Source organism: Lissotriton helveticus, chromosome 12 (assembly GCF_964261635.1).
Source record: "Lissotriton helveticus chromosome 12, aLisHel1.1, whole genome shotgun sequence".
In the NCBI taxonomy this organism is placed as follows: domain Eukaryota; kingdom Metazoa; phylum Chordata; class Amphibia; order Caudata; family Salamandridae; genus Lissotriton; species Lissotriton helveticus.
Window position 1 is genome coordinate 894,289,205 of NC_136073.1, and position 16,894 is coordinate 894,306,098.

A 16,894-nucleotide genomic window follows, 5' to 3' on the forward strand; every position below is an offset into this window, starting at 1 on the left:
TTTCTTCCCTGAGCAGGCCCATTGCAACAAGTCTCTTCCTTTCATTCCTGTCCTTTGACTCTTTAAGTGAAGCCTGATTATCCTTCATTGTGTCTGACCCTGATCCCCTTCCTTCCATGAGCAGGCCCATTGCAACAAGTCTCTTCCTTTCATTCCTGTCCTTTGACTCTTTAAGTGAAGCCTGATTATCCTTCATTGTGTCTGACCCTGATCCCCTTCCTTCCATGAGCAGGCCCATTGCAACAAGTCTCTTCCTTTCATTCCTGTCCTTTGACTCTTTAAGTGAAGCCTGATTATCCTTCATTGTGTCTGACCCTGATCCCCTTTCTTCCCTGAGCAGGCCCATTGCAACAAGTCTCTTCCTTTCATTCCTGTCCTTTGACTCTTTAAGTGAAGCCTGATTATCCTTCATTGTGTCTGACCCTGATCCCCTTTCTTCCCTGAGCAGGCCCATTGCAACAAGTCTGTTCCTTTCATTCCTGTCCGTTGACTCTTTAAGTGAAGCCTGATTATCCTTCATTGTGTCTGACCCTGATCCCCTTCCTTCCATGAGCAGGCCCATTGCAACAAGTCTGTTCCTTTCATTCCTGTCCTTTGACTCTTTAAGTGAAGCCTGATTATCCTTCATTGTGTCTGACCCTGATCCCCTTTCGTCCATGAGCAGGCCCATTGCAACAAGTCTGTTCCTTTCATTCCTGTCCTTTGACTCTTGAAGTGAAGCCTGATTATCCTTCATTGTGTCTGACCCTGATCCCCTTCCTTCCATGAGCAGGCCCATTGCAACAAGTCTGTTCCTTTCATTCCTGTCCTTTGACTCTTGAAGTGAAGCCTGATTATCCTTCATTGTGTCTGACCCTGATCCCCTTCCTTCCATGAGCAGGCCCATTGCAACAAGTCTGTTCCTTTCATTCCTGTCCTTTGACTCTTTAAGTGAAGCCTGATTATCCTTCATTGTGTCTGACCCTGATCCCCTTTCTTCCCTGAGCAGGCCCATTGCAACAAGTCTGTTCCTTTCATTCCTGTCCTTTGACTCTTTAAGTGAAGCCTGATTATCCTTCATTGTGTCTGACCCTGATCCCCTTTCTTCCCTGAGCAGGTCCATTGCAACAAGTCTGTCCCTTTCATTCCTGTCCTTTGACTCTTTAAGTGAAGCCTGCTTATCCTTCAGTGTGTCTGACCCTGATCCCCTTCCTTCCATGAGCAGGCCCATTGCGACAAGTCTCTTCCTTTCATTCCTGTCCTTTGACTCTTTAAGTGAAGCCTGATTATCCTTCATTGTGTCTGACCCTGATCCCCTTCCTTCCATGAGCAGGCCCATTGCGACAAGTCTGTCCCTTTCATTCCTGTCCTTTGACTCTTTAAGTGAAGCCTGATTATCCTTCATTGTGTCTGACCCTGATCCCCTTCCTTCCATGAGCAGGCCCATTGCAACAAGTCTCTTCCTTTCATTCCTGTCCTTTGACTCTTTAAGTGAAGCCTGATTATCCTTCAGTGTGTCTGACCCTGATCCCCTTTCTTCCCTGAGCAGGCCCATTGCAACAAGTCTGTTCCTTTCATTCCTGTCCTTTGACTCTTTAAGTGAAGCCTGATTATCCTTCATTGTGTCTGACCCTGATCCCCTTTCGTCCATGAGCAGGCCCATTGCAACAAGTCTGTTCCTTTCATTCCTGTCCTTTGACTCTTTAAGTGAAGCCTGATTATCCTTCAGTGTGTCTGACCCTGATCCCCTTCCTTCCATGAGCAGGCCCATTGCAACAAGTCTGTTCCTTTCATTCCTGTCTTTTGACTCTTTAAGTGAAGCCTGATTATCCTTCATTGTGTCTGACCCTGATCCCCTTTCTTCCCTGAGCAGGCCCATTGCAACAAGTCTGTTCCTTTCATTCCTGTCCTTTGACTCTTTAAGTGAAGCCTGATTATCCTTCATTGTGTCTGACCCTGATCCCCTTTCTTCCCGGAGCAGGCCCATTGCAACAAGTCTCTTCCTTTCATTCCTGTCCTTTGACTCTTTAAGTGAAGCCTGATTATCCTTCATTGTGTCTGACCCTGATCCCCTTTCTTCCCTGAGCAGGCCCATTGCAACAAGTCTCTTCCTTTCATTCCTGTCCTTTGACTCTTTAAGTGAAGCCCGATTATCCTTCATTGTGTCTGACCCTGATCCCCTTTCTTCCCTGAGCAGGCCCATTGCAACAAGTCTGTTCCTTTCATTCCTGTCCTTTGACTCTTTAAGTAAAGCCTGATTATCCTTCATTGTGTCTGACCCTGATCCCCTTTCTTCCCTGAGCAGGCCCATTGCAACAAGTCTCTCCCTTTCATTCCTGTCCTTTGACTCTTTAAGTGAAGCCTGATTATCCTTCATTGTGTCTGACCCTGATCCCCTTCCTTCCCTGAGCAGGCCCATTGCAACAAGTCTGTTCCTTTCATTCCTGTCCTTTGACTCTTGAAGTGAAGCCTGATTATCCTTCATTGTGTCTGACCCTGATCCCCTTCCTTCCCTGAGCAGGCCCATTGCAACAAGTCTGTTCCTTTCATTCCTGTCCTTTGACTCTTTAAGTGAAGCCTGATTATCCTTCATTGTGTCTGACCCTGATCCCCTTTCGTCCATGAGCAGGCCCATTGCAACAAGTCTGTTCCTTTCATTCCTGTCCTTGGACTCTTTAAGTGAAGCCTGATTATCCTTCATTGTGTCTGACCCTGATCCCCTTCCTTCCATGAGCAGGCCCATTGCAACAAGTCTCTTCCTTTCATTCCTGTCCTTTGACTCTTTAAGTGAAGCCTGATTATCCTTCATTGTGTCTGACCCTGATCCCCTTCCTTCCATGAGCAGGCCCATTGCAACAAGTCTCTTCCTTTCATTCCTGTCCTTTGACTCTTTAAGTGAAGCCTGATTATCCTTCATTGTGTCTGACCCTGATCCCCTTTCTTCCCTGAGCAGGCCCATTGCAACAAGTCTGTCCCTTTCATTCCTGTCCTTTGACTCTTTAAGTGAAGCCTGATTATCCTTCATTGTGTCTGACCCTGATCCCCTTCCTTCCATGAGCAGGCCCATTGCAACAAGTCTGTCCCTTTCATTCCTGTCCTTTGACTCTTTAAGTGAAGCCTGATTATCCTTCATTGTGTCTGACCCTGATCCCCTTCCTTCCATGAGCAGGCCCATTGCAACAAGTCTCTTCCTTTCATTCCTGTCCTTTGACTCTTTAAGTGAAGCCTGATTATCCTTCATTGTGTCTGACCCTGATCCCCTTCCTTCCATGAGCAGGCCCATTGCAACAAGTCTCTTCCTTTCATTCCTGTCCTTTGACTCTTTAAGTGAAGCCTGATTATCCTTCATTGTGTCTGACCCTGATCCCCTTTCTTCCCTGAGCAGGCCCATTGCAACAAGTCTCTTCCTTTCATTCCTGTCCTTGGACTCTTTAAGTGAAGCCTGATTATCCTTCATTGTGTCTGACCCTGATCCCCTTTCTTCCCTGAGCAGGCCCATTGCAACAAGTCTCTTCCTTTCATTCCTGTCCTTGGACTCTTTAAGTGAAGCCTGATTATCCTTCATTGTGTCTGACCCTGATCCCCTTTCGTCCATGAGCAGGCCCATTGCAACAAGTCTGTTCCTTTCATTCCTGTCCTTTGACTCTTTAAGTGAAGCCTGATTATCCTTCATTGTGTCTGACCCTGATCCCCTTTCGTCCATGAGCAGGCCCATTGCAACAAGTCTCTTCCTTTCATTCCTGTCCTTTGACTCTTTAAGTGAAGCCTGATTATCCTTCATTGTGTCTGACCCTGATCCCCTTTCGTCCATGAGCAGGCCCATTGCAACAAGTCTCTTCCTTTCATTCCTGTCCTTTGACTCTTTAAGTGAAGCCTGATTATCCTTCATTGTGTCTTACCCTGATCCCCTTTCGTCCATGAGCAGGCCCATTGCAACAAGTCTCTCCCTTTCATTCCTGTCCTTTGACTCTTTAAGTGAAGCCTGATTATCCTTCATTGTGTCTGACCCTGATCCCCTTCCTTCCATGAGCAGGCCCATTGCAACAAGTCTGTTCCTTTCATTCCTGTCCTTTGACTCTTTAAGTGAAGCCTGATTATCCTTCATTGTGTCTGACCCTGATCCCCTTTCTTCCCGGAGCAGGCCCATTGCAACAAGTCTGTCCCTTTCATTCCTGTCCTTTGACTCTTTAAGTGAAGCCTGATTATCCTTCATTGTGTCTGACCCTGATCCCCTTTCTTCCGTGAGCAGGCCCATTGCAACAAGTCTGTTCCTTTCATTCCTGTCCTTTGACTCTTTAAGTGAAGCCTGATTATCCTTCATTGTGTCTGACCCTGATCCCCTTTCTTCCCGGAGCAGGCCCATTGCAACAAGTCTGTTCCTTTCATTCCTGTCCTTTGACTCTTTAAGTGAAGCCTGATTATCGTTCATTGTGTCTGACCCTGATCCCCTTTCGTCCATGAGCAGGCCCATTGCAACAAGTCTCTTCCTTTCATTCCTGTCCTTTGACTCTTTAAGTGAAGCCTGATTATCCTTCATTGTGTCTGACCCTGATCCCCTTCCTTCCCTGAGCAGGCCCATTGCAACAAGTCTCTTCCTTTCATTCCTGTCCTTTGACTCTTTAAGTGAAGCCTGATTATCCTTCATTGTGTCTGACCCTGATCCCCTTTCTTCCCTGAGCAGGCCCATTGCAACAAGTCTGTTCCTTTCATTCCTGTCCTTTGACTCTTTAAGTGAAGCCTGATTATCCTTCATTGTGTCTGACCCTGATCCCCTTTCTTCCCTGAGCAGGCCCATTGCAACAAGTCTCTTCCTTTCATTCCTGTCCTTTGACTCTTTAAGTGAAGCCTGATTATCCTTCATTGTGTCTGACCCTGATCCCCTTCCTTCCATGAGCAGGCCCATTGCAACAAGTCTGTTCCTTTCATTCCTGTCCTTGGACTCTTTAAGTGAAGCCTGATTATCCTTCATTGTGTCTGACCCTGATCCCCTTTCTTCCATGAGCAGGCCCATTGCAACAAGTCTCTTCCTTTCATTCCTGTCCTTTGACTTTTTAAGTGAAGCCTGATTATCCTTCATTGTGTCTGACCCGGGTCCCCTTTCTTCCCTGAGCAGGCCCATTGCAACAAGTCTGCTCCTTTCATTCCTGTCCTTTGACTCTTTAAGTGAAGCCTGATTATCCTTCATTGTGTCTGACCCTGATCCCCTTCCTTCCCTGAGCAGGCCCATTGCAACAAGTCTGTCCCCTTCATTCCTGTCCTTTGACTCTTTAAGTGAAGCCTGATTATCCTTCATTGTGTCTGACCCTGATCCCCTTTCTTCCATGAGCAGGCCCATTGCAACAAGTCTGTTCCTTTCATTCCTGTCCTTTGACTCTTTAAGTGAAGCCTGATTATCCTTCATTGTGTCTGACCCTGATCCCCTTTCTTCCATGAGCAGGCCCATTGCAACAAGTCTCTTCCTTTCATTCCTGTCCTTTGACTCTTTAAGTGAAGCCTGATTATCCTTCATTGTGTCTGACCCTGATCCCCTTTCGTCCATGAGCAGGCCCGTTGCAACAAGTCTGTTCCTTTCATTCCTGTCCTTTGACTCTTTAAGTGAAGCCTGATTATCCTTCATTGTGTCTGACCCTGATCCCCTTCCTTCCATGAGCAGGCCCGTTGCAACAAGTCTCTTCCTTTCATTCCTGTCCTTTGACTCTTTAAGTGAAGCCTGATTATCCTTCATTGTGTCTGACCCTGATCCCCTTTCTTCCCTGAGCAGGCCCATTGCAACAAGTCTGTTCCTTTCATTCCTGTCATTTGACTCTTTAAGTGAAGCCTGATTATCCTTCATTGTGTCTGACCCTGATCCCCTTTCTTCCCTGAGCAGGCCCATTGCAACAAGTCTGTTCCTTTCATTCCTGTCCTTTGACTCTTTAAGTGAAGCCTGATTATCCTTCATTGTGTCTGACCCTGATCCCCTTCCTTCCATGAGCAGGCCCATTGCAACAAGTCTCTTCCTTTCATTCCTGTCCTTTGACTCTTTAAGTGAAGCCTGATTATCCTTCATTGTGTCTGACCCTGATCCCCTTTCGTCCATGAGCAGGCCCATTGCAACAAGTCTGCTCCTTTCATTCCTGTCCTTTGACTCTTTAAGTGAAGCCTGATTATCCTTCATTGTGTCTGACCCTGATCCCCTTCCTTCCCTGAGCAGGCCCATTGCAACAAGTCTCTTCCTTTCATTCCTGTCCTTTGACTCTTTAAGTGAAGCCTGATTATCCTTCATTGTGTCTGACCCTGATCCCCTTTCTTCCCGGAGCAGGCCCATTGCAACAAGTCTCTTCCTTTCATTCCTGTCCTTTGACTCTTTAAGTGAAGCCTGATTATCCTTCATTGTGTCTGACCCTGATCCCCTTCCTTCCCTGAGCAGGCCCATTGCAACAAGTCTCTTCCTTTCATTCCTGTCCTTTGACTCTTTAAGTGAAGCCTGATTATCCTTCATTGTGTCTGACCCTGATCCCCTTTCTTCCCGGAGCAGGCCCATTGCAACAAGTCTCTTCCTTTCATTCCTGTCCTTTGACTCTTTAAGTGAAGCCTGATTATCCTTCGTTGTGTCTGACCCTGATCCCCTTTCTTCCATGAGCAGGCCCATTGCAACAAGTCTGCTCCTTTCATTCCTGTCCTTTGACTCTTTAAGTGAAGCCTGATTATCCTTCGTTGTGTCTGACCCTGATCCCCTTTCTTCCATGAGCAGGCCCATTGCAACAAGTCTGTTCCTTTCATTCCTGTCCTTTGACTCTTTAAGTGAAGCCTGATTATCCTTCGTTGTGTCTGACCCTGATCCCCTTTCTTCCCGGAGCAGGCCCATTGCAACAAGTCTCTTCCTTTCATTCCTGTCCTTTGACTCTTTAAGTGAAGCCTGATTATCCTTCAGTGTGTCTGACCCTGATCCCCTTTCTTCCCTGAGCAGGCCCATTGCAACAAGTCTCTTCCTTTCATTCCTGTCCTTTGACTCTTTAAGTGAAGCCTGATTATCCTTCGTTGTGTCTGACCCTGATCCCCTTTCTTCCCGGAGCAGGCCCATTGCAACAAGTCTGTCCCTTTCATTCCTGTCCTTTGACTCTTTAAGTGAAGCCTGATTATCCTTCGTTGTGTCTGACCCTGATCCCTTTCCTTCCCTGAGCAGGCCCATTGCAACAAGTCTGTCCCTTTCATTCCTGTCCTTTGACTCTTTAAGTGAAGCCTGATTATCCGTCATTGTGTCTGACCCTGATCCCCTTTCTTCCCGGAGCAGGCCCATTGCAACAAGTCTGTCCCTTTCATTCCTGTCCTTTGACTCTTTAAGTGAAGCCTGATTATCCTTCATTGTGTCTGACCCTGATCCCCTTTCTTCCCGGAGCAGGCCCATTGCAACAAGTCTCTTCCTTTCATTCCTGTCCTTTGACTCTTTAAGTGAAGCCTGATTATCCTTCATTGTGTCTGACCCTGATCCCCTTTCGTCCATGAGCAGGCCCATTGCAACAAGTCTGTTCCTTTCATTCCTGTCCTTTGACTCTTTAAGTGAAGCCTGATTATCCTTCATTGTGTCTGACCCTGATCCCCTTTCGTCCATGAGCAGGCCCATTGCAACAAGTCTCTTCCTTTCATTCCTGTCCTTTGACTCTTTAAGTGAAGCCTGATTATCCTTCATTGTGTCTGACCCTGATCCCCTTTCGTCCCTGAGCAGGCCCATTGCAACAAGTCTCTTCCTTTCATTCCTGTCCTTTGACTCTTTAAGTGAAGCCTGATTATCCTTCAGTGTGTCTGACCCTGATCCCCTTTCTTCCCTGAGCAGGCCCATTGCAACAAGTCTGTTCCTTTCATTCCTGTCCTTTGACTCTTTAAGTGAAGCCTGATTATCCTTCATTGTGTCTGACCCTGATCCCCTTTCTTCCATGAGCAGGCCCATTGCAACAAGTCTGTTCCTTTCATTCCTGTCCTTTGACTCTTTAAGTGAAGCCTGATTATCCTTCATTGTGTCTGACCCTGATCCCCTTCCTTCCATGAGCAGGCCCATTGCAACAAGTCTGTCCCTTTCATTCCTGTCCTTTGACTCTTTAAGTGAAGCCTGATTATCCTTCATTGTGTCTGACCCTGATCCCCTTCCTTCCATGAGCAGGCCCATTGCAACAAGTCTCTTCCTTTCATTCCTGTCCTTTGACTCTTTAAGTGAAGCCTGATTATCCTTCATTGTGTCTGACCCTGATCCCCTTCCTTCCATGAGCAGGCCCATTGCAACAAGTCTCTTCCTTTCATTCCTGTCCTTTGACTCTTTAAGTGAAGCCTGATTATCCTTCATTGTGTCTGACCCTGATCCCCTTTCTTCCCGGAGCAGGCCCATTGCAACAAGTCTCTTCCTTTCATTCCTGTCCTTTGACTCTTTAAGTGAAGCCTGATTATCCTTCATTGTGTCTGACCCTGATCCCCTTTCTTCCCGGAGCAGGCCCATTGCAACAAGTCTCTTCCTTTCATTCCTGTCCTTTGACTCTTTAAGTGAAGCCTGATTATCCTTCGTTGTGTCTGACCCTGATCCCCTTCCTTCCATGAGCAGGCCCATTGCAACAAGTCTCTTCCTTTCATTCCTGTCCTTTGACTCTTTAAGTGAAGCCTGATTATCCTTCATTGTGTCTGACCCTGATCCCCTTTCTTCCCGGAGCAGGCCCATTGCAACAAGTCTCTTCCTTTCATTCCTGTCCTTTGACTCTTTAAGTGAAGCCTGATTATCCTTCATTGTGTCTGACCCTGATCCCCTTTCGTCCATGAGCAGGCCCATTGCAACAAGTCTCTTCCTTTCATTCCTGTCCTTTGACTCTTTAAGTGAAGCCTGATTATCCTTCATTGTGTCTGACCCTGATCCCCTTTCGTCCATGAGCAGGCCCATTGCAACAAGTCTGTTCCTTTCATTCCTGTCCTTTGACTCTTTAAGTGAAGTCTGATTATCCTTCATTGTGTCTGACCCTGATCCCCTTCCTTCCATGAGCAGGCCCATTGCAACAAGTCTGTTCCTTTCATTCCTGTCCTTTGACTCTTTAAGTGAAGCCTGATTATCCTTCATTGTGTCTGACCCTGATCCCCTTTCTTCCCGGAGCAGGCCCATTGCAACAAGTCTCTTCCTTTCATTCCTGTCCTTTGACTCTTTAAGTGAAGCCTGATTATCCTTCATTGTCTCTGACCCTGATCCCCTTCCTTCCATTAGCAGGCCCATTGCAACAAGTCTCTTCCTTTCATTCCTGTCCTTTGACTCTTTAAGTGAAGCCTGATTATCCTTCATTGTGTCTGACCCTGATCCCCTTCCTTCCCTGAGCAGGCCCATTGCAACAAGTCTCTTCCTTTCATTCCTGTCCTTTGACTCTTTAAGTGAAGCCTGATTATCCTTCATTGTGTCTGACCCTGATCCCCTTTCTTCCCGGAGCAGGCCCATTGCAACAAGTCTCTTCCTTTCATTCCTGTCCTTTGACTCTTTAAGTGAAGTCTGATTATCCTTCATTGTGTCTGACCCTGATCTCCTTTCTTCCCTGAGCAGGCCCATTGCAGCAAGTCTGTTCCTTTCATTCCTGTCCTTTGACTCTTTAAGTGAAGCCTGATTATCCTTCATTGTGTCTGACCCTGATCCCCTTTCGTCCCTGAGCAGGCCCATTGCAACAAGTCTGTTCCTTTCATTCCTGTCCTTTGACTCTTTAAGTGAAGCCTGATTATCCTTCATTGTGTCTGACCCTGATCCCCTTCCTTCCATGAGCAGGCCCATTGCAACAAGTCTCTTCCTTTCATTCCTGTCCTTTGACTCTTTAAGTGAAGCCTGATTATCCTTCATTGTGTCTGACCCTGATCCCCTTTCTTCCCTGAGCAGGCCCATTGCAACAAGTCTGTTCCTTTCATTCCTGACCTTTGACTCTTTAAGTGAAGCCTGATTATCCTTCATTGTGTCTGGCCCTGATCCCCTTTCGTCCATGAGCAGGCCCATTGCAACAAGTCTCTCCCTTTCATTCCTGTCCTTTGACTCTTTAAGTGAAGCCTGATTATCCTTCATTGTGTCTGACCCTGATCCCCTTTCTTCCATGAGCAGGCCCATTGCAACAAGTCTCTCCCTTTCATTCCTGTCCTTTGACTCTTTAAGTGAAGCCTGATTATCCTTCATTGTGTCTGACCCTGATCCCCTTTCTTCCATGAGCAGGCCCATTGCAACAAGTCTGTTCCTTTCATTCCTGTCCTTTGACTCTTTAAGTGAAGCCTGATTATCCTTCATTGTGTCTGACCCTGATCCCCTTTCTTCCATGAGCAGGCCCATTGCAACAAGTCTGTTCCTTTCATTCCTGTCCTTTGACTCTTTAAGTGAAGCCTGATTATCCTTCATTGTGTCTGACCCTGATCCCCTTTCTTCCCTGAGCAGGCCCATTGCAACAAGTCTGTTCCTTTCATTCCTGTCCTTTGACTCTTTAAGTGAAGCCTGATTATCCTTCATTGTGTCTGACCCTGATCCCCTTTCTTCCCTGAGCAGGCCCATTGCAACAAGTCTGTTCCTTTCATTCCTGTCCTTTGACTCTTTAAGTGAAGCCTGATTATCCTTCATTGTGTCTGACCCTGATCCCCTTTCTTCCCTGAGCAGGCCCATTGCAACAAGTCTGTTCCTTTCATTCCTGTCCTTTGACTCTTTAAGTGAAGCCTGATTATCCTTCATTGTGTCTGACCCTGATCCCCTTCCTTCCCTGAGCAGGCCCATTGCAACAAGTCTGTTCCTTTCATTCCTGTCCTTTGACTCTTTAAGTGAAGCCTGATTATCCTTCATTGTGTCTGACCCTGATCCCCTTTCTTCCCTGAGCAGGCCCATTGCAACAAGTCTGTTCCTTTCATTCCTGTCCTTTGACTCTTTAAGTGAAGCCTGATTATCCTTCATTGTGTCTGACCCTGATCCCCTTCCTTCCATGAGCAGGCCCATTGCAACAAGTCTGTTCCTTTCATTCCTGTCCTTTGACTCTTTAAGTTAAGCCTGATTATCCTTCAGTGTGTCTGACCCTGATCCCCTTTCTTCCCTGAGCAGGCCCATTGCAACAAGTCTGTTCCTTTCATTCCTGTCCTTTGACTCTTTAAGTGAAGCCTGATTATCCTTCATTGTGTCTGACCCTGATCCCCTTTCTTCCCTGAGCAGGCCCATTGCAACAAGTCTGTTCCTTTCATTCCTGTCCTTTGACTCTTTAAGTGAAGCCTGATTATCCTTCACTGTGTAGATCCATAGAGGATTCTGCTCTTCTTAACAAGCTTCTCCGTCACTAGTGTTGCTGGTAGATCAAGTAATAGCCCAACTACTTAGGTCTGCAAGTGGTTGCAATACTACAGTACAAAGAACTAATAAATGTACAGTCACTGCTACTAATGCTACTGCTTCAACCGTGGTGCTAGTGGTGCCACTAATCCAGGTTTCACTACTCTGAGTAGTGGTGCACCCAGTACTGCTATGGTTTCTGCTTCTATGTGACTACATCTTCTCTTGCTGCTGTTGCTACTACTGGTACCACTAGCACAGGTCGTGGTATTGCAGATACTCTTCCTACTAGAAGTAGCTACCAAGTTACTAATACTTCTATCACATGCTCAACTACTAGGGATACTTTAAGTGGTATGCTACTGCCACTACCATCAAAACCAGTGATTTGTTTTTCTTTCAAGGTATAGATAACTCTCCATTCTCCCCATTATACTCATAGTTATTTCTTTGACACCTATTTTACTTTCTGAAGTCTCTGGAATGGTAGCCGTAGGAATAACTGCTGTGATGCGCAGGCTAGTCACTGAAATTTACTTTGTCATTTCTGCTCTGTGAGCATGAATTCTGACTTGACACGATGCCTCCCATTCTGCTTGCTGTCCTGTGTTCACTTTTGTGTTCGCCCCTGCTTTCGCCTGTCCATATCTGCTTGCTGTCCTATGTTCACTTTTGTGTTCGCCCCTGCTTTCACCTGTCCATATCTGCTTGCTGTCCTGTGTTCTCTCTTGCGTTTGCCCCTGCTTTGCCTGTGCACTCTTGCTTCTGATTCCACCTCACAGCGTGCCTCTGTTTTTGCTCTCCGCAGAAGGTGTATGAGCTGGGCATTATCACACAATTCCCCTTTTCATCGGCTCTGCAGCGCATGAGTGTGATAACCAGGACCCTGGGAGAGAGGCGGCTGGATGCATACATGAAGGGGGCACCAGAAATGGTTGCTAGCCTTTGCAAAAAGGAGACGGGTAAGCGCCTGCTGAGTTGGGACCTCCTTATGTACTCAGGGAAGGAGGTGAAGAGAATTAGGGAATATTATTGTCTTGTACAATTAAAACCCTACGGTTTCAGAGTCCTTTGTGCTTGCAATTATCATTTCGGAGAAAAGCCGCTGCCTGCCACTGGATTTATTACAGTTCAGGCCTGCAAAGCAAGTGCAAACTACTGTTTACATTTTAGTGATTGTATAGCCACAGAGCTACTTAAGATTGGATATACTTGGAGTAGAAATGCCAGTCTCAACCCTAGGTGAGAATCCCTACCACCAGAGAGGGTGAGGACCAAATCTGTGTGGAGGGAGACTGTTGCTGTTTTAAAGCGAGCGTAATTTTTATTTGCGATCTTGATTTTTTGCTCTATTTTATACTGTTTGTCTTTTATGATTTAATTCTTAAAATCTGATAAACAATATATTGATTGATTGACTGTTGCTGTCTGAGATTATCTCCAAGAGTTAAATGCATGTTGAGATCCCCATATGGCAAAAAAGTCAAGGTACAGATGTAGATGTTACAACCGTTATTGCCCGAAGGTGATCATGTTTCAGACCCCTCTCTCCTCCAGAGAGAAAGGATGAATGGGTGTTCACAGATCCTCCACACACCTGAATTAATCACTTAGAGAAAATAGTCAAATTCATTCGTATGGATTACTTCTCTCATTGCTTGATATGATCCCTGCAGAGTGCAGTTTAGGTTTGAGTATTTGTGGAAAGAGAACTCTCATCCCAGTGCCACTGATCACTCCAAAGTAAAGCCAAGAACTCTAACAATTGTAACATAGTCCTGTCATTGCTAGTTAGTATTGAATTTGAGTGGAAATTGTACTCTACTCTTCCCAAGAGAATGCAGTTAAGTCTGCTTCACTGCTACGCGCAAACAAAGCTCTCTACAGATACGGAGCATGACATTTTAGCTCCACCCCCAAATCCACAAGTTACCTTTAGAGTGAGGAATTCAAAGAACTACACATGCAATCCTTTAACTCCCTCATATTAGTGGGCCACAGATTTAATGAGCCTTCACATTGACCCATTTAGCTCAATAGCTGACTGTAGGAACTGGGGTCACCAGTTCCCCGGGGGTAGCCTGGCACGAGCAGGTAGGCACCTGAAAGCTCAGGTGTTAAGTGACTAGACAACACACACATCCACTGAGACAATAAATGCACGCAATGACAGAGACCACACCAGTAAGCTTGATTCAAATCAAGTAGCTTTTATCTAGATCAAGAATTCAGATTTGGCAAATCATTCAAGGTAACTTTGGTAGTAAAGGTATCAATATCTCCTTAAAACATTTCATCAGTACATTTCATTAGAGTAGAGCAAAGGGAGCAATTCAACAATGCAGCACATTTCAATAACCATTTCATTGCAGGAGTAAAGGGTTTAATTCCCTAATCAACACAGCATATCTCCATAAAGACTTCATGAAACCAGCATGTCATAAAACCAGAGTGGAATATTTCATGAGGCTGGAATAAAGCAATTCATTAATTAGAAGTAAACCTTTCAGTAGGTAAGGACAACCATTTCAGTAGCTAACTGTAGACATTCAGGAAATGCAGCACTAAACAGGAGCCTACAACATTTAATTAAAGATCAGAATAAACATCTCACTGGAAATCAGGCAGGAATGGCATTTCATTGCTCCAGGATAAACAGGTCATTAATAATCAGGCAAGATGAAACAGTACTTCACTATGCAGTATCAGACCCCTAGCCAGGGGTTAACTCTAGCTTGCAACAGTCTCGGGGGGGCCTATTGAGGTCCTGGCCCAGTACTAGTGCTTAAAAGGGGCCCAGCAACAATCTCCCTCGGGGAGGGGCGATCTCAGGGCCTTCCTCCGGCTCCCCCGAGACCCCGCGTTTCCTGGAGCGGGCCGCTCTCCTCCCCCGAGGTGTTACCTGTTTCTACAGGCTGCTCCGGGCCCCTTGCGGCGATGCCTCGTGGTTGGGAGGGCTCTCGGTCTCCTCCGAGCCCTCCGGTGGTGTGGTTTCCTGGTCCCGGGCCCCTGGTGACGTGGGAGGCCCGGGGACTAATTGAGCGTGAGTCGCGAAGGGGGCTCGGCCACAACGGCCAATTGCAGGCAGTTCTGGGGTCCACGGCAGTCTGGACCAATGGCTGAGCTGCAAAGGGGCGGGGGCGCGGCGGATGACGCGGCCGGGCGCCCCCGTCACGTGAGGCGAGTGAGCTCGCTTCTAAGGCCTAGCGCGGCCTTCAGGAACTCCCAGGCGCTCTCCTCAGGCCTCCCGCCCGCCGCGGTGACGAGCAACAGAAGGGATGTGGCGGCGGGTGTTCCCGGCCTTGCGGCCTAGCCTGGAGCAGTGGCGGGCCGAGAAGGTCTCCACAGGCGGCGCTGGGGCCGCGGCGGCGAAGGTAGGGTCAGGAGGCTCCTAGGCGGCGCGATGCAGCGCCAGCGCTCCCCCGGGCCGCCGCGGTGAAATCGGACAGTAGCGCTCACAGGGGGGATCACAGCGCACCGAAGGCACAGCGCTGAGAGCGGGTACAGGCACCTACAGGCCGGCGCTTGGGGCAGAGGTAGCGCCTCAGGCAGGCAGCAGGTCGGCAGATACAGCGCTGCTCAATGGCACAGGAGTAGAGCGCTGGGGGGGGGGGGGTATGCAGGCAATCTCAGTCTCAGCAATCGGGCAGTTCAGGGGGCTAGCGCCAGGCAATGAGAGCGCTTAGCAGACAGGTTCACCATTCAGGCAGGACAGAGCAGGGGCCCAGGTGGAGCAGACAGAGGGGGCAGGGATGACCCAGCCCAGTACCTGGTTGATCCCCAGTAGTCCTGTGACAGATAGGTTTCTTCTTGGTGCTTGGTGGTTCTGGTCCCCTTTGGTTGAAGTAGATTCTTGGTTTCTTGAAAGGGGGTCGGGGGGTGGTTGAGTTGAAGGCTGGTATCCAGTTTCCTCAGCAGGTCACTGCAGATGGTCCCTGGGTTCCCCTCTCGCCGGGCAAGATCAGTGGGCTAGTTCAGTGTTCCTTACACAGCTTGGTGGGCAGCGCCTAAACCCTGTCATCCCCAGTGGTATAGGTTTCTGACTAGGCCCCACCGCCTAAATCTCCTGCGTAGGGTCCCCCAGGTCAGTGAAGCCCCAACTGACTAAAAACTTTCTCTCCTTTCTTTATATATGCCCAGGTCAGGTGACCACCCTCTAAGGTGGGAAAAACAGGCTCCGCCCCTATTCTAAAAGGTTCCAGGAGCTTCCCTACTCTAACTGTGGGCAGGCAAGGCAGGCTGGAATGGTTACAATGTTTAGGGGTTTCAGCCAGCTCCTGGCAACTAGAGTGCGACTAAAAAGACCACGCTGCAGTAGATGGGGTCAGTGGCAGCCATGTTGGGGGAAGAGAGCACCTGCACCTTAGCATTGGTTAGCTAAGGCCAACAAAAAAAAGTGGGAAAAATGAGGCAAGGGTGAAAAAAAATAGGGAAAGGCCACCCTAGGGCTGACAGGTCTAACACTGACCTATACACCGAGGCCGAGCAGTGCCTGGCTGCGGCGAAGGAGGTCTCTACTTATCCTAGTGGTAAATGGTGGACTTTATGGGAACTATAATGCTCTCCAGTCTGATGCGAGTAACTCTTACTTATTTCAATTTTCTATTTATAGTTTTACCTTTCCATGTTATAAATGCAAGGCTACCAATACGAGAAGCAGCAAATAAACAAGGCCTCAAACCGCATCACGTGACAAGGGAGCAATTCTGAGTGACCACTATTGAACAGGGGCACCAAGACATTTTGGTGAACAGAGCCTGCCCATTCATTGACAGTGCCCTGCTTTAGTGTAGATGATTGGTAGAAGGGCACACGATGAGGCTTCATTTCCTAGCAGTCTTAATCCTGCCCTTGTGTACACAACAGCCTAAATTTACTAGCGTATTCCTGGTTGTCAGTTTTTGTGCTCTGATGGATACTTCTAACTACAGATTTCTCACCTTAGAATATTTATCTGAAAGAAACAGGTTAGTATTAGATTCCTTACCTTAGATTCCTTACCTTAGAATATCCCCAGGCGTCAGTCTGGATCCGGAAACTTTTGCGTAGCAGTACCCCTGCGCGTCGGTAGGCGTCGTCTGCAGGCGTCCCCTGCGGCTCCGCGTCCGTCGTCGGCGTCGTGCGCCGTGATGACGTCGCTGGAGTATATAGACGCCGCCTCCGCGCGCTGACGTCAGTTCTTCTTTTTTCCGCGCCAGTTAGCGCAGATCCGAAGAGCAGTACTCCGGTCTTTTGACCAAGTTTTTTGATAATTCTAAATCTTTCTACGGTGCCGGTAGGATGCCCGGTTTCAAGAGTTGCGACGGGTGCGACCGCCTGATGTCGGTCACCGACCACCATCGACTCTGCCTCCGGTGTCTGGGCGCGGACCACGACGTGGAGTCCTGCGTCGACTGCCGGGCCTTGACTAGTAAAGCTAGACGGGAGCGGTCCCGCAAGCTGCTCGAGCTCCGAGTGTCGGCCCCGCGTCGAGAGCGGGTCCGGTCGGAGGTCGAGGGAGCGGTCGAGGGAGCGATCGCGGAGCCGCCATGAGCGCTCCGGGAGTCGCCGCCATTCCTCCGGTTCGTCAGGTAAGCGTCACAAGAAGTCATCGTACCCCCGACTCCCCCCGACGCCCGCGTGATGCGGCCGGGGGTTCGG

General features: G+C 48.0%; 1 protein-coding gene across 1 annotated transcript in view; it reads left to right on the top strand.

Annotated features, from left to right (window-relative positions):
* Positions 1 to 16,894, top strand: part of LOC144798760 (polyamine-transporting ATPase 13A3-like) — a 376,171-nt gene that overhangs the window by 233,183 nt on the left and 126,094 nt on the right. The window contains exon 18 of the mRNA XM_078669780.1: positions 12,063 to 12,216. Within this exon, the coding sequence (XP_078525906.1) occupies positions 12,063 to 12,216 (154 nt within the window). The remainder of the gene's footprint in view (positions 1 to 12,062; positions 12,217 to 16,894) is intronic.